Source organism: Aulonocara stuartgranti (assembly GCF_965226115.1).
Source record: "Aulonocara stuartgranti genome assembly, chromosome: 5".
In the NCBI taxonomy this organism is placed as follows: domain Eukaryota; kingdom Metazoa; phylum Chordata; class Actinopteri; order Cichliformes; family Cichlidae; genus Aulonocara; species Aulonocara stuartgranti.
In genome coordinates, this window is record NC_138943.1 from 15,515,817 (window position 1) to 15,539,051 (window position 23,235).

At 39.2% G+C, this 23,235-nt stretch overlaps 3 protein-coding genes across 4 annotated transcripts in view; 1 reads left to right on the forward strand and 2 right to left on the reverse strand.

Annotated features, from left to right (window-relative positions):
• Positions 1-523: 523 nt before the first annotated feature.
• On the reverse strand, positions 524-5,470 carry rdh20 (retinol dehydrogenase 20; the record flags this gene model as incomplete). Its single annotated transcript, XM_082535029.1, is given in 6 exon segments — positions 524-644; positions 775-906; positions 3,701-3,846; positions 4,094-4,192; positions 5,020-5,220; positions 5,222-5,470. Coding segments are annotated over 6 exon segments (948 nt in total).
• A 4,578-nt stretch (positions 5,471-10,048) lies between these two features.
• LOC309707400 (somatomedin-B and thrombospondin type-1 domain-containing protein) lies at positions 10,049-16,614 on the forward strand (the record flags this gene model as incomplete). The annotated part of the gene is given in 8 exon segments (XM_082534708.1): positions 10,049-10,130; positions 11,325-11,394; positions 11,533-11,608; positions 11,612-11,628; positions 11,630-11,667; positions 11,670-11,700; positions 12,879-13,019; positions 16,585-16,614. Coding segments are annotated over 7 exon segments (432 nt in total). The 3' UTR covers positions 12,997-13,019; positions 16,585-16,614.
• Positions 16,615-19,465: 2,851 nt separating this feature from the next.
• Positions 19,466-23,235, reverse strand: part of kcnb1 (potassium voltage-gated channel, Shab-related subfamily, member 1) — a 31,751-nt gene continuing 27,981 nt past the window's right edge. For both annotated transcript variants that reach the window (XM_082532266.1, XM_082532265.1), the window contains exon 3: positions 19,466-21,383. In XM_082532266.1, the coding sequence (XP_082388392.1) occupies positions 19,467-21,383 (1,917 nt within the window). In that variant the 3' untranslated portion in view covers position 19,466. The remainder of the gene's footprint in view (positions 21,384-23,235) is intronic.

The following is a 23,235-nucleotide window of genomic DNA, read 5'->3' on the forward strand; positions in this document are numbered from 1 at the left end:
CAGTTTATGATCTTTACAGGAAAACAATGCACCAGACGCGTCGCTTGCTGTGTTCTAACAGCATTTGTAGGTGTTGTTTTAGGTCATTTTATTATATGTGAATATAACAGAGTATAGAGGATTGCATAACAGCTATTAAAGAAGCTTTCCCATTTGGATCAGTGTAGGATTTAATCACTGTTTGGGCATTTCACAGATTTATGGTGAAAACATTTCAAGGGCACTTTACATTTCATATGAGCATTATTGAAATCTTCTTGGAGGCTGATGACTACTTGGCTGAGTTGTCATCCAGTACAGACTTCCAAATGATCAGCCTGAAAATGTAAAGTCTGTTTTATTATATCCATTTGACTGACTCATGGCTGCAGATGGACAATTTGGCCTGTTGTTCACAAAACCCACATTTTTTTCTTTCTTTTTTTTTGTCCTGTCTGATGTATTGTGGACCCTTTGAAATACCTTTGAAGGTATTGTTAACATTTGTACTCCTAAAGTTGTTTCTTTGTGTAAAAATGTATGACTAGGCGACTGCAACAGAGCCATTTGTCACTTGTTTTTTCGTGGTTTCAATAAAGGGGTACATGCACTTGTCAGAACCCATGAAGCGATAAGTGGTCACGTTAGATTCCCATGGCAACAACCTGAAAAAGAACAAAGACAGTAGAAGCTTAAATACCGTAATCAGCTGTTGAAAATGGATAGAAAAGGACATTTTCGAAAAGCATTCATCTTTATTTAGTATCTGGAAAATGTGAAGGTTGTGAGACTCACGCTCTGAAAAGAACAGGCAGGTAGGTGAGGCGAGGGATACACACTAATGGCTGGTTTACCAGGATAGCGTTCATAGCCTGCTCAACACAATACTGGGGCTCCAGAGGGGGCAGGAGCAGTTCCACTTCCTCCCTAACATCAAGGAACATTTAAAATATCAAGCAACATGAAACATTAGCAATAGACTCATACATAGGTTGTGTCATTGAGTATTTGAGGACATTTTTTTGTCCGTTTAAGAGCAAAATTGGATTTAGCCTTCTACAGGGAGTGCAGAATTATTAGGCAAGTTGTATTTTTGAGGAATAATTTTATTATTGAACAACAACCATGTTCTCAATGAACCCAAAAAACTCATTAATATCAAAGCTGAATGTTTTTGGAAGTAGTTTTTAGTTTGTTTTTAGTTTTAGCTATTTTAGGGGGATATCTGAGTGTGCAGGTGACTATTACTGTGCATAATTATTAGACAACTTAACAAAAAACAAATATATACCCATTTCAATTATTTATTTTTACCAGTGAAACCAATATAACATCTCCACATTCACAAATATACATTTCTGACATTCAAAAACAAAACAAAAACAAATCAGCGACCAATATAGCCACCTTTCTTTGCAAGGACACTCAAAAGCCTGCCATCCATGGATTCTGTCAGTGTTTTGATCTGTTCACCATCAACATTGCGTGCAGCAGCAACCACAGCCTCCCAGACACTGTTCAGAGAGGTGTACTGTTTTCCCTCCTTGTAAATCTCACATTTGATGATGGACCACAGGTTCTCAATGGGGTTCAGATCAGGTGAACAAGGTGGCCATGTCATTAGTTTTTCTTCTTTTATACCCTTTCTTGCCAGCCACGCTGTGGAGTACTTGGACGCGTGTGATGGAGCATTGTCCTGCATGAAAATCATGTTTTTCTTGAAGGATGCAGACTTCTTCCTGTACCACTGCTTGAAGGTGTCTTCCAGAAACTGGCAGTAGGACTGGGAGTTGAGCTTGACTCCATCCTCGACCCGAAAAGGCCCCACAAGCTCATCTTTGATGATACCAGCCCAAACCAGTACTCCACCTCCACCTTGCTGGCGTCTGAGTCGGACTGGAGCTCTCTGCCCTTTACCAATCCAGCCACAGGCCCATCCATCTGGCCCATCAAGACTCACTCTCATTTCATCAGTCCATAAAACCTTAGAAAAACCAGTCTTGAGATATTTCTTGGCCCAGTCTTGACGTTTCAGCTTGTGTGTCTTGTTCAGTGGTGGTCGTCTTTCAGCCTTTCTTACCTTGGCCATGTCTCTGAGTATTGCACACCTTGTGCTTTTGGGCACTCCAGTGATGTTGCAGCTCTGAAATATGGCCAAACTGGTGCCAAGTGGCATCTTGGCAGCTGCACGCTTGACTTTTCTCAGTTCATGGGCAGTTATTTTGCGCCTTGGTTTTTCCACACGCTTCTTGCGACCCTGTTGACTATTTTGAATGAAACGCTTGATTGTTCGATGATCACGCTTCAGAAGCTTTGCAATTTTGAGACTGCTGCATCCCTCTGCAAGATATCTCACTATTTTTGACTTTTCTGAGCCTGTCAAGTCCTTCTTTTGACCCATTTTGCCAAAAGAAAGGACGTTGCCTAATAATTATGCACACCTGATATAGGGTGTTGATGTCATTAGACCACACCCCTTCTCATTACAGAGATGCACATCACCTAATATGCTTAATTGGTAGTAGGCTTTCGAGCCTATACAGCTTGGAGTAAGACAACATGCATGAAGAGGATGATGTGGACAAAATACTCATTTGCCTAATAATTCTGCACTTCCTGTATGATGGACCCTCAAAGAATGATCAGTCTGTATGTGTATGTGAGTGAGGTATATTCAGGTCTACAGACTAAACTCTCCTTGTTTGTGTCTAAACTATGACACTCAAAATAAATTTAGAGTTAGGAGTAAACATGTTAGGATTGTCAGTGACACAGTTTTCATAATTTTTCACATGGCAAGCTACAACTGAAATACAGACCTTTAATTTTTAATAACCAATTAAATTCTCAGTTCAATTCAATTTTCAGTTCAAATGAGTCCCGTTTTATTTATATAGCACCAAATCACAACACCCTTTACTTTTATATTCTAAGGTAAAGACCTTACAGTAATACAAAGAAAACAGGGAAAACCCCAACAATCATATGGTCTCCTATGAGCAAGCGCTTTGGCAACAATGGGAAGTAAAAACTCCCTTTTAACAGGAAGAAACCTCCAGCAGAACCAGGATCAGCGAGTGCCGCGGCCGGTTGGGGGTGAGTGGATGAAGACAGTACACAGACATGCTTTGAGATTAACAGTAACTAATAATTAGATCAAAATTTAGCTCTTGCTGAGGGTGATGAATTGTTCATACTTTCTAGGGAACTCTATATTTTCTCTTTGCTGTAGTCTTCTACATAGATGGATAGAGATAAACCTAAAAAATAAACCTGTGTGTGTTTTATCTTATTTTAATGTTCCTGAGTGTACCAAACTGTTGAGTTGGCCTGTGATGGATTTTTGTTTTGTTTTTAATTTCTCTTTTACTTGTTCACATATATAGCTTCTAGATTCAAAATACTACCTCGAGAGTCAACGCTAGACCTTTTACCATCTAATTAATGGGAAAAAAGGAAAAGAAATAAAGAATTACAGAAAAATAGCCTTGTTGTCTTCAGTGATATTTCCAATTAACAGAAAATAGGGGACTCTGGATAAAAATGGCAGTAATTCCTCAACAGTTAATGCAATGTTTTAGTTAAATGCCTTGATTTAAGGTTGAGTCTGCACTCTTGTCACATCGTCACTGTTTCATGAAAGAGAGCCAAATTTATGAAAATTGTTTCACTCACCATAGTTTTTGGACCTTAACTGTATATGATTATTATGTTGGCATACCTTATCTTGCAGCCTTCAAACATGCCCGTGTCCACGATGTAGGGACACACAAGGGTTGTCTTCACTCCTTCTACCTCCTCAGACAGCAGCTCGTGGGCCAGAGACTCATGGAAGCCCACTGCAGCAAACTTGCTGGCACAGTAATCCTACCACAAAGAAAATCTATCCATCAGAGCTTATTCACGCTGCTTTTAAAGATGCTGAATATTCATTATTTGTGATTTGCCAGCCCTGCTTTGACTGCCAGTGCCGTTATATGCATTTTAATGTGTTACTTGATTTTGGGACTTTGTGAGAGAACAGTGTAAAACACAATAATAAAGCTGCCATATTCTTATTAGTTATATTCTCATATAGACTTATTGTAGCGGTATTTCTCCTGCATTGGCTCATCTCCACACAAGCTGTGCTGAAGAGACAGAGGACGCTGGCAATGGTCACGATGTGTCCGTGATTCAGGGCCTTCATTTGGGGGAGGAAAGCCTTCACTGTCTGAGGCCCACACATAGGAACAACCAGACAAACATGCATTGTCATAGCAGCAAAATGGAATGAGGCAACAAACTGTGCAGTGTTGTTAAATGTGACTTAAATACTGTTCGATGTGTAGGTTATTATGTGTAGCTTATGTTGCACAAGCACCTTGTTAATAAGAGGATTGACGTCAAAGTTGCTAGTCCATAGGGTGAATGGGATAATGCTCTTGACGCAAAGCAATTTTACATTTCAAGTGTCCCTCAATAACATGCTCTGTGTACAGCCGACTGTAAAAAGATTATCCAGTATGAAATCCAAAAGAAAGAATTCCAGCTCTCTGATTCTTAGTCGGTAAAAGTTACTGGCCAAAGATGTGCTATGATTTGATTGTGTAATGCGTATTGTCTGTGATGTGCTGCTAAACCATTCTGCCTTTTGTTCCAGTGTTTGGCATTTTCACAGCTGATTAACTTTCAGCATTTATCTTCTGGATGTGCATGGTTAGTGACCTTGATTGATTTCTGATCAGTAGTTTGCAATGATAGTTGCATATTTAGACAGGAACACATTTTCTTTTGACCATACTCATAAAAAACACAGTATTGCTCTGGATAATCAAGTTAGAAAAAAGAAAAGAAAAGAAGCTATGATAAGCCCCAAAGCTTAGCATCTAAAATTTTGTGATACACTGGCATCTACAAGTATATCCAGCTAACAAGAAAGTTGGAAAGATGAAGTAAATCTGGACTGTTAAACCACTCAAATAAGAAGCTTCATTGCTTCAGATGTGACTGGGGAAATGTCTTCTATACATTTGATTTTAAACATTGAGTTCTCACCTAGAACAGAGCATGACAGTTGACTTTCATAGTCCTCTCAATCAGCTCATCAGGACAGTCTAGGATGCGCTTCCCAGCCACCACTCCAGCATTGTTCACTAGTATTGTAACGTCCCGGCCAAGGTCCTTTCTCATAAGCTCTGCGTTGCGGTACACATCTTCCCGGCTGGTTAAGTCCACTGCGTAGGTGTACGCCTTTCCCCCCCATCTCATGCACCAGCTTGGCTGTCTGCTCATTGGAATTGCTATTAATGTCCCACAGCACCACTTCTTCCCCTTGCTTGGTGAATTCCAGAGCAAAGAGACGGCCCAGGCCACTGCCTGATCCGGTTATGAGCACCAGCTCGCCATCAATGGGCTTGGTGCATGGAGGCAAGATAACCCGCAAAGAATTTCTCAGGATGAAGTAAATGACATCCAGCAGCATCATCTGGAGGTCCATTAGAAAGATCATTTTGGTTTGTTTGTTTTTTTGTTGTTTTTTTACCCTACAGAAGCTCAGACTTTACCCCTGTTACCTGAAAAGGTGTATTTTCCTACCTGTCCTACAACCAAGTTGGTGCTTTCCTCCTCCTGTGACCCTCAGTCTTCAACTGTGGCTAAATACTCTCCTCCCAGATTAGAGGAAATAACTTGAGCTCCTAAGCTGTAAATGTATGAATTATTATAGATGAAAAATGTGGACCAACAGCTTTGCAGCGAGTTCAGGTTTAACCTTTTAAAGTTCACAGCTGACAAATACTAACAGATGCACCTCAGTAAATACTTTGAATACTTTATGTAAAATATCTTTTTTTTATGTATGCATACAGTAACATTGGCTGAAAGTGAGAGGTGGTGAGGCACTGCTTTAAATGATGGAGACAAATTATTAAATGGATAATAGAGACAGGTGATTTTTCATCATTAGTTCACATTAATACAGAGCTCCATTAATATAGCTTTCAGGCAAAGTGATCAGTAATTAAATTGTATCCTAATAAATATTTGTGATGGGGAAACAAGAAGCTCGGTTAATAAACTTTTCAGTTCCACCTGTACCCGAGTCAAGCAACCCGAAAGATTAGTGCGGCGTAGTTAGCATTTTTGAAATAATACAGATTTAGTCAAACAAGAAAGAAGAGCTTACTGAAAGTCCAGGAACATATTCTAAACCCTCTAAACTCCCACAGATCTTAGACAAAAGGACAGCAGTGGCTCTGAGGGTTAGTTACAGTTACCTCGCAAGATAGATCTTAATTTGGTTCAGTGAAGGGATACGATTCAGTGATAAGATTTGGTCCCAGCTCTACAGCTGCTCAGTAGAGCAGCAAGAATCATATTAAATGTGAACATAAGGAGATAATGTCTATGAACTATAAATCTCTGCACTCTTACTTATATCCCATGAAGCCTGCTTGCTGTGTATCACGTTCTTGTTTTCTAGGTGAGCAGTGCAAGCCTTGTTTACTTTCAGCATTGGCATGTGAGCCACTTTTATCAACCAATAGCCATTTTAACCCATTTCTTGTCATTTTTTTATAGGTAATGTTAATATATGTATTTTTATAGGATTTACAAAGAACATTTACTTACCATGAGGCAATGCATATCCCACAGCAGTGCTTTAGTTGTGATGGATGACCCCAGTTTGAATCTATGCATAATTTGCTCTCATATTGAAATGTGAATTAAAGAGGTGGTGGGGGGTAAATTATGAAACAAAATTAAGGTAAGATAAAATCCATGTGCATGTGTTTCTACATCAAATTCTTTTTTAAACAGCAAATCTGCTTTTTAAGCTGGTACTAGTTTGTGTCTAACAAGCATTTAACATGTTAAATTCTGTCAAGTGTGCTGGTTTAGCAATCCAGTACAGAGCTGTGTATCATTGCTTGCTTCCTCTGGTGGACATGCATGGATAACGATACATTTTCTAACAGTATTCAGCATCCTTACTGTTGTGAGCCATTTAAAACTGGGCTGTTTCAATATTTTGTGAACTGCAAATAAACCTTTGAATATAATATATTTTAGCACAAACTGAGTAAAGCAGATTTTGTTCCCTGTTGTGAAATGGAGACAAATATAATGAAGTAATAACCGGTTGGCATGGACAGGATGAATGACCATAACAAGCAAAACCTGTTTCATGGGTTTCTCCATGCAGACGTTAGACAGGTTGAGTCAAGTCAGTATATTTACAGAGCACATGTCAAAACCGGAAATGATGACCAGTCGGGTTTTTACAGGGTGGCAACATTGAGATGTTGTTTATTTCATAATTACTATCCTAATAAGTAGAGTAATATAAAAATCACTATGAAAATAATTTATCAATAATTTATTAAAATGATCAGAGCAAAGTACTTTCCTCCTTTGTGATTTCTTATTTTTTTTGCATATTTATCACACTTAGATCTTTCACACCAAACCAATTTAATATTAGACAAAGATAACCGGAATAAACACAAAATGCTGTTTTTAAATGATGATTTAATTTCTTATGAGAAAAAAGATATCCAAGCCTACCTGGATTGTGGCCGACCTACAAAAAATGACCTCCAAGAGCACATTAGTTTAATTTTAAATGGATTTTTTATGCTAAAAAAAATCTCCAATGTGTAAGAATTAAAACAATTCTGCAAAGAAGAGTGGGCCAAAATTCCCTCACAGTGATGTAAAAGACTCATTGACAGCTATCGGAAACACTTGACTGTAGTTCTTGCTGCAATGACCATTTAATAGGTTTAGGGAGCAAATGGTTTTCCACATAGAGCCAGGTAGGTTTGAATAGCTTTTTCCCCTATAACAAATAAAATAATCATTTAAAAACTGCATTTTGTTTTCACTCATGTTATCTTCGTCTCATATTATTAATTGTTTGATTACTCGAAACATCTAAATGTGATAACTAAGCCAAAAAAAAGTGAAAAAAATCAAGAAGGGAGCAAACGCTTTTTCACAGCACTGTGTCAATAAAATCATAAACTAACTGGAGAAATTGTAACTGACTGAAATCTGCTCTTGTTCCCAAATGGATATCATTTCCTCTTATTTCATTGTGAATCTGACCTTTTGGTCTGAGAAGCATTCTTTAGAAAATAAAACATATTCTTTTGAAAATCTTTTAGTTCTGTAATGTGTGTTTTTTATGACATGCATTGCAACGATAATAATACTTATTTGGCCTGGTGCTGTACTCTGCGAGAGTTGTCTCTCTGTTTACTCGAGCAGCAAATAAATGAGGTCATACCTCTGAGAGCTCTGGAGTTTTATGGATACATATAGAGGAAGTTAGAGTCAAGAAAAGAAGAAAAATGAGCCACGCTGTCATGTCTTTGTTTTTCATTACGTTTCCTGTTTCAGTGCAGGGCGAGTCTTAAAGTTGTGGGGTTGTGATTATAACCAATATTTCATGTCCACACATTACCCCTTCCTTCTTCTCTCGCTGTAGCAGCAAATTGGAAATCTGAGTTTAACGATAAGAAGTCTGACAGGACAATAGTCCTACTTTACGCTACCCGAGTGAATAACAGCGACTGGCCTTTTTTCAAAGTCATTCAAAGTATTGCATAGTACATTAAACTTTTTAAATTTGTTGCTGTGTTGGGTGGAGTTGTGATGTCATTTCCCATAAACACTGTGTGTCACTGATTTTTCTCTTCAAGCGTATTTATTTCTCGTATGCCAAGTGGGTTGTCCTAATGGAGGTCTGAGATGCATCGGCCAGGATCCATCATGAATTAGTACAGGATGGAGATCTGACCGATTATACTACTGTGATCACTGCAGACTGTTGCCAGGACTTTCAAACTGCATCTCCAGGTAGGTATTTTTCAAAAGAGGAATATTATTTTCTCAGTATTTATGAGACTAATGTCTAAATTTTAGGGTTTGTGAATGTTTTACATTATTACAAAGCCAGAAGGCAATGAAGTGTCTGACCCCAGTACATTATGGTGTGCAGTACATAGTACTGTGTATCCAAAAATCACCTTTATGTGCCTGTTTCATTTATAATGTTTGGATTTTATGACACTCAAATTGCAACTTGACCTGCAGATGCACGATTCTCTAAATACACTCGTTTTGGTCTTTGCCGCTTTCAGCAATATACTCTTTACCTCAGCAGTGTCCCGTGTGCTGAGTGAGTAGACAGAGTGGTCAGGCTGTGCTGAGGTCTGCAGCAGGAGCAGGACAATCCTGTAGGAGCCACTCAGTTTATGCAATCCCTGTCCCAGTTTTGAGAAGGGCACTTTCTGTGCAGAGTGCTGTTCCAAGCAAGGACACTGTAAAAACCTACTTTAGTACAAGTGTGTGTGTGTGTGTGTGTGGGGGGGGGGGGGGGTCATACATTTTTTAATTTACTTCTTAAGAAAAAAGGAGCATCTGTAAGTGTGAGGCCTCCTTTTGATTCATATCTAATAATCTCACAACAGGCAAAATTTGAGAAGTTGTGTCATAAATTCCCAAATTAGCAAATTTTGACTCAGAGACAGTTGGCGGGTTTAGAAGCTTTATTGCAGACATAATTTTAATTGTACTGAGCAGAGATATTTTGACAAGATAATTTTTCCAACCCACCTACTGAGACACGGGGAAATGAGTGCGATATATAGAAACAACACACTGAGAGCAAAACTAGGAGAAGAGGTGAGTCAAAAAGGTAAGCAAGAACACATTGCATAAAAAAAAATCTTGTCTACCTAGATCAGGGGTGCTCAATCCCAGTCCTCGAGAGCTACTGTCCTGCAGCTTTTAGATGCATCCCTACTCCAACACAGCTGAATCAAATGTTTGATCACCTCTTCAGCATGCCATCAAGTTTGGAGAAGGCCTGATAACAAGCCATTCATTTGATTCAGCTGTGTCGGAACAAGGATGCATCTAAAAGCTGCAGGACAGTAGCTCTCGAGGACTGGGATTGAGCACCCCTGACCTAGATCATTGTGTTGCCACTGAGTAGCTGTACAGCCTGGAAAGGAATCGGTGGAAGAATGGATTGTTAAATACACAGCAAGCTTGATGAGGAAATGGTTAGGTGTGCTTCATGAAGCTCAGTTGGCGTTTGACTGAGGAGATTGCCAGTCCCAGAGGAACAGCGGGACTTACCCACCTGAGAGGAAAGAGAAGTATGGAGGGAAAAGACAGAAAGAGGGGATCCTGACAGATGGATAAGGGGGCTGATACTGCTAAGACCATAACAAGCTACCTGTTTTTAGGAAATCTTTGATGGCTTGCTTTGGCCTTCAGACTGGGTCTTCTAACTGTTACTGTCTCTTATCTTACATCCAGAAATGACAACACTTTTGAGGTTGTAACACATAAACTTGGGTTTCCTCAGACTACAAGTTTGGCTGGAAGCTTGTTCATTTTTATAGGATAGGTCTTCCTTGATCTCACTCCCATTATTTTTGGCCATGCTTTAAAATTCAAAGTGTGCATGTTGGAATTAATGTATGACCATATGTTTGACTTCATGCTTGAACATGTAGCACTTTGTAACGTTTTAAAGTGCTTTACAAATAATGTTTTCTTCTTGTTCTCCACAGCATGTACGTATTTTGAATAAAAACATATGCATTTGATGTGGAACAACCCATCTCCATTATCCCAAAGTTAATATCCAAATTGAGGGTGTGCTACTTAACCCTTTAAAGTCAAATGTTCATTTTTACTTTCTTTTTAAAAACAAATGTCAAATTCCTGTAATTATTTCATGGTACACTCTGTACAGAGTTAACACTTATCTGGATGTAGGGTGAAAAAAAGGCAATTTTTGAAATTTGCCAAAATAAAGACGTTTTCAGGGGTAAACTGCAACAGCTGGTGTTTGTGACAACCATTCTGTAGTGTCTGTAATGAAAAACAAAATATCACCAGTTCCCTTTGAAGAATTATATCTGACCAAGATAATACCTAACACATCAAATGTAAGGTATGATCTATATGTTTATTATTATGTGTATTGTCATTTCATATGTATCAGTAAAAGTCTTGCAAATTACAGACTGTAGTCATTTTATATATGCTACATAGCATTAAAGCACTCATATGAGAAACATTTTTGGTTATCATCATATTGGAAAGGAAAAGTGGGAAGAAGCTACTACATAGTGCAGGATTTGTTTTATAGCCTAGTTTCAGTATACTGCATGTAGTATAAATGACAGACAATGGCGTGTACAAGTCAAAACAATGAAACAGAAATTACTTCATTTGCAGGTCCACTCATGTAAAATTTCCTAGCACAATGTAAAAGGGTTAAAAGCGTATTTGAACATATGGTGCTACTAATGTTCTTATCATAAATGCTTTTGCTGTAGTTCCAGCAGTTATTACCCTGTGTGACTATGGCAACGCTGGCAAGAGAGAGGTGTCCCTCACAGCAGCAATGTGATAGGTTAACACTTAGAGACAACCTAGAAAAATGTGAAATTATACTCTTTAGCTTTTTCACTGTATATTTTTTTTGTTAACTGCGTGCACATGTGCGGACCTGTGTGCATGTCTATGTCTGTTTGTATAAAATAGGCAATGTGTCCACTTTCGGTTGACCTTTCTAACAGAAGGCTGCCAGCAGAGTAAGGGCCCACATACCAGGTGGATGTAGCACTTGAAGGAGGGGCACTGTGTGTGTCGTGTGCCAGCCACCTGCTGGTGCTGCCGGACGAAACACGAAGAGGAAAACAACACGGATAGGCTGAAGACAGTTTAAGTATTTTGCATGGAAACATCAAAGCTAATTATCTGCTTTGTTTCACCAGGATGTGCTTGACAGTCAGCAACACTGAATTTAGATTTGAGTTGTTCAGAAAATGTCAATAATCAAGTGAGATAGGTAAGGTATTCAAGCATACCTTGACCCATAGACTGTATATAAGAGATGGACTTACAGGTTCCAGATAAAGCTATTAGGTGCCCTAAACCTGCATTTCAAATTTGACTGAATACAGCATGATAGTTAATCTCTAAACTAAGATCCGGTGTAGGGTCAAATTGATGAATGAAACCGAGTGTTCTTCTGGTCGTGGCTACCTTCTGGTTGATGCAGCACAGAAACTAATCATTTTGATGTGAAGGAGAAAAATTTAAGTTCACTACACCAATGTGACCTTTCTGCCACTGCAGAGTTATCTTAAATACCCCTGATCTAATTTCTATTTGAGTCACACTGCACTAGTCCATATCTATTTTTATTTGGTCCATTTGTTGCTAGTGAACAACCACTGCTGGTCCCAAAGCTGGATAGATGGGAGGGTTGCATCTGGTGTGAAAACAAATAAGGAGATTAATCTGCTGTGGGGAATGAGGGGGCAGTTTACTAATGCCAAAAGTAATTTTAAAAAGTAATTAAAATACATTAACTAAAATTATGATTTAAGAACCCGGTAAATGTTTTCAAATCTTATTTAGGATCAGCCCTAATAACATAAAGACAAGACAATACAAATATTGGTATATTGCATAAAACATAATTTTAAAAAGTCTTCCAAAAACACAAATATTCCTTAATTTAACATACCAGTGAACATACTTACTGTAAACCTGGCTAACAGTTATTGTGCATACAGGATCCTGTCCATACCTGCTGGAGCACATAGTTATACATGTATCTGAGCCAATACGTGTGCATCTGCTGATCTGCACGTCTGCATTTTGAGAGGTTCAGGGTTAGCTTAAGTGCAGCTGTACTGTAATAACACAGGTTTTTTGTTTCTTTGTTTTGTTTTTCATCTCAGATTTCTGATCTGAAACTTATCGTTTCAGCCTAATTGGTTAACAGTGACCACTGCCACTAGATGGCAACATTGCTTATCACTTGAGTTTAAGGCAAAGACCTGTGACCACTAAATAATTTCTCCCTTCCCCCCCTGCAGAAGGCAGTCTCTCCAGTGGCAGGCAGTGGGAAACCCTAGATGCAGGGGAGTGTGGAGACGTGTGGGGAGGCTGGAAGCTTGTTCCAGCTCAACAGTCAACAGCTTCCTCTTCATCTAACCTCGTCCTGCTTTCTTCTGATGGTCTGCATTCTGTACATACAATGATCACTTTTCATGTGATTTTTACTTACATAAATTTACAGTTTTATTCACATAGCACCAAATTACAACAGTAATTGCCTCAAGGCTCTTTATATTGTAAGGTAAAGACCCTACAATCAAACGACCCCTTTTGAACAAGCACTTGGCGACATTGGGAAGGAAAAACTCCCTTTTAACAGGAAGAAACCTCCAGCAGGCTCAGGGAGGGGCCTGAGCCTGTATAAACACACAGTGAAAGAGTGAGTGAGTGAAGAAGAAGCACTCAGTGCATCATGGGAAGCCCCTAGCAGTCTACTGCAGCGTGACTAAAAGAGGTCACCTGATCCACCCAGCCAGAATAATGGTTACTAAACCTGTTTATATGAATAGTGCTGATCAATGCACAACTGTAGCTTTCTCAAACAGCTTAGTATAAATTTCGATATGTCAGAAAATAACATTAGTTGAACTATTATGTGCTGGAAACAGTGAAATCAAAGCCAACAATTCTTAATCAAAATGTAAAGTGATCTGATTTATTTCATTTTTGATTCATTTAAGGGAAACGTTGCTTTTTATTAAGAAATAAAAATATCTTGGGACATTGAGACACTTTCTTTTAACATGTAAAGTACTGGCTCTGTGTGAATCACAACCAGTTACAACGCCAAAGTTACAACATGCACTGAACAATAGAACATTTATACAGAAACAACAGCATAGAAAGTCAACAGGTAAAAATGTTTTTCTCTTTTTGTTTTTGTTTTACAAAACAGACAGCCTCGGGACCTACAAACAACATTGTATAAGAGCTGGCTAAGGTCATTCAAATATCTTTTTTCAATTCCCTGGAAACAGTGTACTTTACAAAGACTGATGGCTTAGGCAAGGTTGGGGTCAATTCCACTGAGAGGTTAAAATATAGGGAAAAAATAGTTTATGTTTGAATTTGTCCGTTTCTCATGCTTTAATACTGCTTTTTATTATAGCGCCACGTGTGATGTGTCTTGTGCACCACCTTGAATCGACCCCAACCCTGTAATACAGTGTTAGATTCAAAGAATGTGGAATTGGACTACTTGCTAAAGCAGTAGTTCTCACCAGGTTTTGGAAACTATCACGTCCTTGAAAAAGTCCTGTGGGGTTTGAAGAATAAATTAAAGAAATAAGAAAACAAAAGAACGGAAACTCCTTTAACCTCTTTTTTAAATTTAGCAGCTAGCTAAACAATTCAATTCTCTTTTAGATTTTAACTAAATGCCTAATACTGTACAGCTGGGAGTCATATGGGATGATTAGGAATTGTATTTATAAAAATCTTAGAGAACTTGTGCTCTTAATTTTAATTGGTATCAATAAAGAAGAGGTGAAAGAAGTCACTAGATTGTGTTGTCTTGATAAAGAGTCATGGTTTAGTCCTTTGATTCACATCGGATTGCTCCACAGGGAACCTCGGTGAAATTAAAAGGTCTGCTATACTATTAGATTCAATTAATTTGAATGGCTCCCTTGAAAATGGAGTGGATTTAAGCGTCCAAATAAAATGAAATGAAGCTAAATGTAGAAATGAAAGACACTTTTTTTTTACTATTATTATTATGGTGGTATTGTGTCACAGTATCACAGTCTAAATATGAAATCAAACATCATACTTGATGTTTCTTTGCTCTCTCCTTTCTAAAAGCTTAATTCTAAGAATGCTAGTGTCAGGATTTCAGTACTTGTAAGTGTGTGCGCACATGGTTGTGCATTTGCGTAATATTTTTCCAAGATAAATCTCAGGTCTCTACACTAGTGCTTGCTGCCCATTCGTGATATATTGATTGTCATCATTGTTGAGAGATATTTCAGTGAAAAATGGTCCCTGACTACAATAATATAGAAAACCGAAATGATAGGACAGAAGCTCACGTGGTGCTTAAGGAGGGGTTGTGTGAGCTCAATGCCCTTCATATTTCATATTTATCTCTTAGTTCACCCTAAAATATTTGTCTGGCTGCTTTTTGTTTTTTCTTGACTCAAGTAACAAAATCAAAATGGACAGTAAGGTATAATCAGGTGAAATAAGTTGAACTGTATTTTTTCTTGTTGAAACTGAAGAAAATAAAATCTGTTTGACTAAATTTGTCATGAATTCCTTTGGGATTTAACCTGTGACTTCAACCTCAGGAAAATGTGAAGAATTACAGACATTTACTGGACAGTATACATGTAGGAACGTAACCAAAGAACATTACCAGAGACCATCTGGATCGTTTTCAATACCCACAGTCAACTGTTGTGCAACAGGATATTTTCTTATAACAAAAATCTATTTAACAGCTGTTTGTGGGTAATTATTGTAATTTTTTATCATTGTGGGGGATTTTTTTGTTTTTGTTTTTTTGGTACTTCAAATAAAGAAAGACATTAAATAAAAAAAAATATCTACACACACAGGAAAAATGTAAAGGTGTAATACAATGTGAGTCAATGAGATGAAGCTATTCTCAGTACAGTTATCTGCTTAATTATACTAAACATGATTCATAAAATGCTCCTCCCGTATCTCGTTTCCCAGCTATAAATAAAGCTGCACTTCAAAAACATCGACTAAAAATAATCCTATTTTCTCACACAACTCTAATATTTTCTTTGTGTTGCAATCTGCATTACTGCTGCATGTTACAGTCAGGACTGTAGATGGAATAGAGAGAAAACAAAAGGCAGGATTCCCCCAGCCCGCACATTCATATTGGAAACAGTTCATTCTTTTCCATTAAGCAGCAGCCACACTGCTATAATGCCCCAGCTTTACAGCAGTCTCCCTTTCTCTCTCTCACACACACACACACATACACACAGTTCCCTCTGCTTCTCGCAGTCGTTGGTATTCCTTTCACACCTCAGCTCCTCTCACTATGGGAGAGCAATATGAAATGGTCCAACTCTGTGATTAAAACAGGAAGTGAAATCAGGATTTGTGATTAGACTCTAAACTACAACACTAAAACGATATGTGTCAATCAACTTAGGTTGGATAAATTCTGAAAAAATAGATTTATAATAGTGCAATGCTCTTATTTGCGTGCATCATTTGCCAGTATATTTGTGTCAGGAAAAGACTGAGAAAGATTTTAAAGTTATTCTTTTTTCTTTTGACAGTATATTTTGTTGGCACTGAGGTTCTTTGCTCATCTTGTTAACATTTGTGAAAGATGTGATGACAGAAGGCGTACTGTACCTACTCAAAAGACTTTTAAAGACGTTACAAAAACCTTGTACTTTTGCACTAGAAATTAGATTTCAAGAGATTGTGGAAGGACTCTTGATACTGTAACTCAGCTTATGTTAATGAGTGGAAATTTTGTATATAAAAGATGGACTTAGCTTTAAAGTAAATCCCTTACATAAGTGCTGAAACATTTAATATTTCTGATGTCCAATGGCTGCAAAAGAGAAAGTCTTTCAGAAAGTTATTCCATTGCTCTCTTAGTTTAGGACCATGGTAAATACTTTTCTGTTGAGTTCATGTTTGCAATCCCGTCTTCTAAGTCTTATTAATCATGTTTTTTTCTTTTTATAGGAAGCAGGTGAAAGAGAGCCTGGAGAGGTGGAGGTATGCGCTGGAGAGAAGAGGAATGAAAATCAGTAGAAGCAAGACAAAATACATGTGTGTGAATGCGATGGAGACAGGCGTAACAGTGAAGGTACAACGAGCAGAAGCAGTGAAGGTGGATGAGTTCTAATACCTGGCGTCAACCACTCACAGCAATGGATGGTGAAGAAGAGAAGAGTGCAGGCAGGGTGAAGGTGAGTAACATGGGTGATTTGTGACAGCAAAATGTGAAAGAGAAGTGTGGAAGCATTGGGAGTGACCAGGATGGACAGGTCAGGCAGGAGGAAAAATGAAGAAGACCACAGAGAAGATTCATAGATGTAGTAAAGAAGGACATGAGAAGAGTTGGCGTGGCAGAAAAGAATGCTAGGGACAGGGTGATAATCCTGTGGTGGACTCTTGGTTGATTCTCGTGAAGGAGTCGCTCTCATGACTCATCCAGTGACATCACTACCTGCCTAATCAGTGGCATGCAGTCTGTTGACGTCAGATTTTCAGCTCAACTCAGCTCACTTGGGAACGTACTAAAAATACTGGTGGACACCCCTCAGCCAGTAGATCCAGATATGGTATAAACTGGAATATCTTAGGTGGGGTCTGTCTGGAGTTATCACATTCATAAGATTTTCAGAAAACTTAATCTCTAAACTTGACCTTGACATTGAGGTCATGACATTCCAACTCGTCTGAGATTTTTGCTAGGTGCACCTACGGTATGAATGTCAACATCGCCTCGTTTTGAGTGGTCGCATTCACAACTTAGGTGACCACACTGCTCGCCCGCCAGTGACATCAATACCATATCAGCCTTTTACGGTTGAAGGGTAAAAAGTACCTGATAACAGGAACCACTGAGTCGAGTCAAACTAACTAGGTACTAGTGGAACAGAGGCTAAAATGCTCCAGGCACCAGTGGCTGATTTCACATTGGCTAAGTCCATGTTTCATATACAATCTGGCGTGTAAAGCAGCACTTAATATATTTTTAAGATCACGAGGACCACTTCTGTTTTGCCTCTCTCACCATCTACAATCTGTATGAAGAGTGCAGCAATTCTTGTTAAGCAACTGGTCCTCACTATACTATGTAGCAGTGTAATCACACAGGCATACGGAGAATTGTGTCTGCCAATCCAGGGGATAACAGAACATATATTAAAACTGAATTCATGAACATAAATAATAAAGTACAAAGTCCTTATATTATAATGTTAGATTTACACAGTACTCATGAATATGCACAGTGAGGAGTGGCTCAGCTAACATGCAACTACTGTCGCTTTATGGGTTCACGTGTCTCCGTGTGTGATTCGTAAAAGTGTGTGAGCATATGTTACATGTAAGTCAACCTTCGCCACTCCAATTAACAAATCACTGCTTAGCTGTTGCCAACATTTGAGGGAAACAGCTATCACCATGGAAACTAAACGTATCTATGGTATCCTGAAAATTGTCTCCAGTACCTGGATGTATAGTTTGCCGGTGTGTGTGTGTGTGCACTCATGCATGAGTTTTATCAATTCTGGCATTTGCACCCGATTAATGGTAAGCTGGGTAGATTGCGGACTGTTTTATATATATATATATTTTTTTATCATTTAAGAAACAAAATAGGGGTTGGATAACTCCCCTGCTTTTGCTGTTTTATACACATATCGTTCATGCATTTGTGAACAATTTGGCTGCTTTTATGTTGGTCAAACGAAGGCTGATGCATGCTGAACAACTGCTCTAAACATCATGTCAGTAGGCTAGGAGGATTTCCTTATATATGTTTTTTTTTATTTAGAGATGATGGACAAGCAAATCATCATGTTATTTTATGTTATGAGACTGGGTACACGCATGCTTTCATAATGTGCATTTTATGCAGCAATCCGCATAATTCTTTCTTTTGTTAGCCCATGTCAAAAAGAAACCTCTTGATCCAAAAAAAAGATTCTAATGTGCTAGGAAATCTATCCGTCATTCGATCATTCACTCTCACCAAGACAGGTTAACATGAGTTAGCAAAACACTGTTAACAGGAAAAGTGGTCATTATAATGCATGATGAGCTGGAGCAGCGTCTGTGCCAAAACACTGAACCTCATACGAGATAACTCTTCACATGTGATTATGACACAGCAGACCAGAAATGTACTTATTTCTAATAGGAACTTTCTCTTATCTATAGAAAAATAAATCAGGCTAGACAATCTCAAGAGTGTGTGTACATGAATTATCATTTGGCCATTCATTACTGTTCACTCTCTCTTGCTCTGTCTCTTATAGACACAGGCACACATATAAGCAGACATACACACCCCTACGAATGTAAATGACTAAGGCCAGGTTTGGGAATGGAGGGCACAAGTAAGTAGCTTATAGGCTTCTAGGTCCTCTCCTGTATCTTCAAGACTACAAAATCAATCGGGACTTAGTTCTGGAAAGTGGCTGCGGGGATTTTTTAGAGATAACCCCCTGCGACTAAAACCATCATTTAGCTGGGTTTCGCACTTATAACTACAGCTTTATTTCTCTGATGACTCTACATCTCTGAACAGACCCATTGGCTACTTGGGATTGCTCTTTTGTTGTGTGTGTGGAATATCTCCTTATAGGAATGAGCTGAAGGAGGGGCAGTGACATTCTTCAATTAAGAAATGTTTTTCTCCCAGAGTATTCACTACACATGTTCACCCAAGGCTTATTGCCCAGTGGCATGCTCAGGTAATTTGTGAAATGTTTTAGCGAGACCGGTTGTCTCGCCTTCCTTTGTCTCTGGCTTGGAGTGTTTTAGCCTTTAAGGTGTCTCTACCAAAAACACTCTGTCCCAAACTTGCTGTTAGTTTTTGCTTCACTTGCACCTCAGAGGCCTTTATCCAAAGTATTTTGACGTCCCCTCTCAGCCTTTGGTCTACGTGTCATCTCTGGTCCTATGTGATTTTCATGAGCTAGCCCACGAATCCCTTCTAGCGGGAACAGACAATTCTGACCCAGCATTTTCTGGGCTGCTTCTAAATGGTTAGTGCCCCTCTGGTAATTTATATTAATGCTGCGTTTCGGGCTTGCATCAGCCAGGAGACGCTCAGAGGGACTGGTGTCAGACATGTCACGGAGGTGCTCATCATCGTCTGTATCGGCATCAATGTACTTGCTGATGGAGGAGTCATGGAAGGTGAAGACAGTTGGGGCCAGGGGAGTGCCTTCTGGAGACTTTGGTGGGGTCCTGCTGCTGGCAGTAGTGTACGCAGAGGTTTCGGGGCTTAACAGAGAGTGATCTGACACAACTGAGCTGTCTGAAAGTGGGGAAAGTCCTGATTCCCCGTCACTGCGGCAGCCTCCTTTGGGAATAAGGCTTTTTGAGGAGATTCCAGAAAAGAAAAATTTCCTTGTGCTGTCCGTCTTTGTGACAGACACAGGGGTCAGCATGGGCTCACGGTCCCCTGTTGTTTGCTGGCCGGTTTTTGTATTGGTGTACTGGGACAATGCTGTCGCTGGACTGTATGAGAAGCGGTTGCTTTCCTGAAGACCAAGATCTATTGCAGGACTGTGGGAGAAGCGTGGATTCTCCTGGAAGTCTGTTGCACAACTAATGTAGCTGTCAATGCTGGATAAGCTTTTCATGTCTCCAACTCCATCCCTGGTTCCTAGGGCTTGTTGACCATGGTCATGTATAGCCCCCAGCTCTATCTCATCCCTCTGTTTACCAACTCTGGAGGCCCTTTCTTTAGCATTGAGGTTGGGTTGTGACTGTGTCTTTGCCATCTGGTTGTACATCTCTTCTAGTTTCTGAACATTTAACCTCTGGGGACTGGTGGCTCGGGCCTTGCTGGGAGAGCCTAACTCCTGGGCATTGAAAGAACGGTTTGAGCTTGTCTCTGATGCAGCCCTCTTGGGAGTCCATTTCCAGCGGCTGGGTGAGAGGTGGTTGTCATGAGGCCTCTCACTCTTCTCCACCACCACATCCATCAGCTCTGCACTACGTGCAAATGCTTCTTTCAAGTTCATTGAGACAATGCTGCCATTTCTCTTTGCCCTTTCTAAGGCTTCTCTTCTTTTAAGGGCCTTTTCTTGCCTCTTCTGTTCCTTATAGAATTCAGAAAAGTTATTTACAATAATAGGAATAGGTAGAGCGATCACAAGTACTCCAGCTATGCAGCATAACCCCCCGACAATCTTTCCCAAGAGAGTTTTGGGGTAGATGTCACCATAGCCCACTGTGGTCATAGTAATTGTAGCCCACCAGAAAGAAGCTGGAATGCTTTTAAACTTTGTATCCTCTTCATCCTTCTCAGCAAAAAATACCAGACTGGAGAAAATCATGATACCCATGGCAAGGAAAAGAATAAGTAGGCCCAACTCATTGTAACTCCTCCTAAGGGTAAAACCCAGAGACTGAAGACCTGTAGAGTGACGAGCCAGTTTCAAGATACGTAGAATACGCATGATCCTAAAAATCTGAACCACACGCCGAACATTTTGAAACTGTAATACACTCTTGTTGGATTCTGTCAGGAAAATGGTGACGTAGTAGGGCAGGATGGCCAACAAGTCAATAACATTTAGAGGACCCTTAAAGAACTTCCATTTATTCGGGGAGGAGAGGAAACGGAGCAGGTATTCCATGGTAAACCAGGCAATGCAGACAGCCTCCACATGGGCAAGTTGAGGGTTGTCTGTGGATTGGCCAAACTCATCTGTATCCTGTAGCTCTGGTAGGGTGTTCAGAGACAGGGCAATGGTGGAAAGCACGATGAAGAGGATGGAGATGATGGCAAGTATCTGAAAGACAAAATTAGTCAATATGAGATTTTATGCATCAGAGAATGGCTTACAGTAATTAAAACTTTGGTCACTTGAGAGGTTTTGTTGCAGACATTGAAGACACTCAGCGAGCTCAAGGTGTTGGGAACAGCAAACCTGCTAAAAACCTTGAAAACTGCACTCAGGTGTATTTAGAAGAAATGGTACTATTTTAAAGACAAAACAAATTTGGTATAATTTACCTTTTTCTATTTACAGCTTTGTGTACGATATTGCATGAAAAACATTTTTTCGCCTTAATGACTTAAACTTGAAGTTGAAAGCTGCATTAAGTGGAAACTATGAAATTGAAATCATCGTCAAGTGTGCACTTTAGCATACTTTTATTACCTGATCACACAATTAAGCTATATGCAAGTAATTAAACTATAACAGTTTAAATAAACCTTCTATAAATGCTTGACTGACAGTGTGACTGCCTGAGAGCTAATGGATTAGACAAACTTGGACCACTTATTTATTCATAACTCACTTATCAGGCTGATCCACATGAGTGAGTGTGCTTGAGTGGACAATTATGTTTAGCACCAATCAACAAAAACAAAAGTATCACAGCAACACATATCAGACTCACTGAATAATTTTCTAAAACATAAAACTGGGAACTGGGTAAAACAGTAAATGCTTATTTTTGGTGTAGAAAGTTTTTTTTAAATGATATTTTATGACATTTTCCAAACTGGAGGTTGGACAGAGCCCTCGAGAGCTCAAATGGGCTCTTGAGCACTTACCCCTGCGCTGAAATTGTCATGTTAAGATAATTAAGATGAGCCTACCATTATCACAGAGTGCTGAACCTACTTGCTAGCCACGAAATCAGTGACTAATTGAAAGGCTTCGGTGCTCTCTATTTAAAAGTAGGATAAAGGTAAAACATAATCCACATGTAGTTTTACACTGTTTTCTCCCATTATGGTCTCTCTAGAATTACTGAGGAGAGACCTCTCACTCGCCGTCACTTGACACCATCATGTAATGAAAATGAACCTGCAATAACCACATAGGAGCAGAATGTCCCCAGAATCTACTGCACTTGATGATGCTGATGATTCACTTTACGCAGTACACAGAACTGGGAAGTCTGTCAAAAAACAGCACCCTGACCCACACACACACGCTACCCCACCCACTCTCCACCAATCATGCTAACAAGCACGTACGTGGTGGCAGACTACACCTCTCTGAGCACTGACAGCACCCCCATCAACCAGGATTCATTGTGTAAACAAAAAAATGGTTGCGTTTGCTTTGAAGAATGTTATTCTTGAGTTTGTTTGATCTGAGTAAATGACTGCGTAATATTGTATGAAAAATACTTGAGAAAATGTTGCAGTGCCATCCAGCTTGCGATATACCATCAAGTCCAGCTCTCTCTCACACACACACACACACACACACACACACACACACACACACACACACACACACACACACACACACACACACAAAACAAAAATAGCTAGAATGATTTTACATCTAACTTTGTAGAAGACAAAAAACTTAGTTATGCCTCATATTAAAGGTTAGTTTACAAAAATCACTTGAATGAAATCTTGAGGTTTGATTTGATTTAGTATGACACTTTAAAATTTTAGTCCTCGAGCTGTCATGTGGAACAGTAGCTCCCGAAATGGTCTAATAAGGAACACTGTGCCGAAAAATAATATCGGGGTTAGATAAACAAAGACAGATGGACTATGATGTAAATAAAGCAAAGAGTTTTTCTCTTTTTTACCTCATTTCCTACTAAGTTAGACAGATGTCTAAATTTATCTGTTGCACAAAGAACTTTAGTTGCTAACTAGTCTAA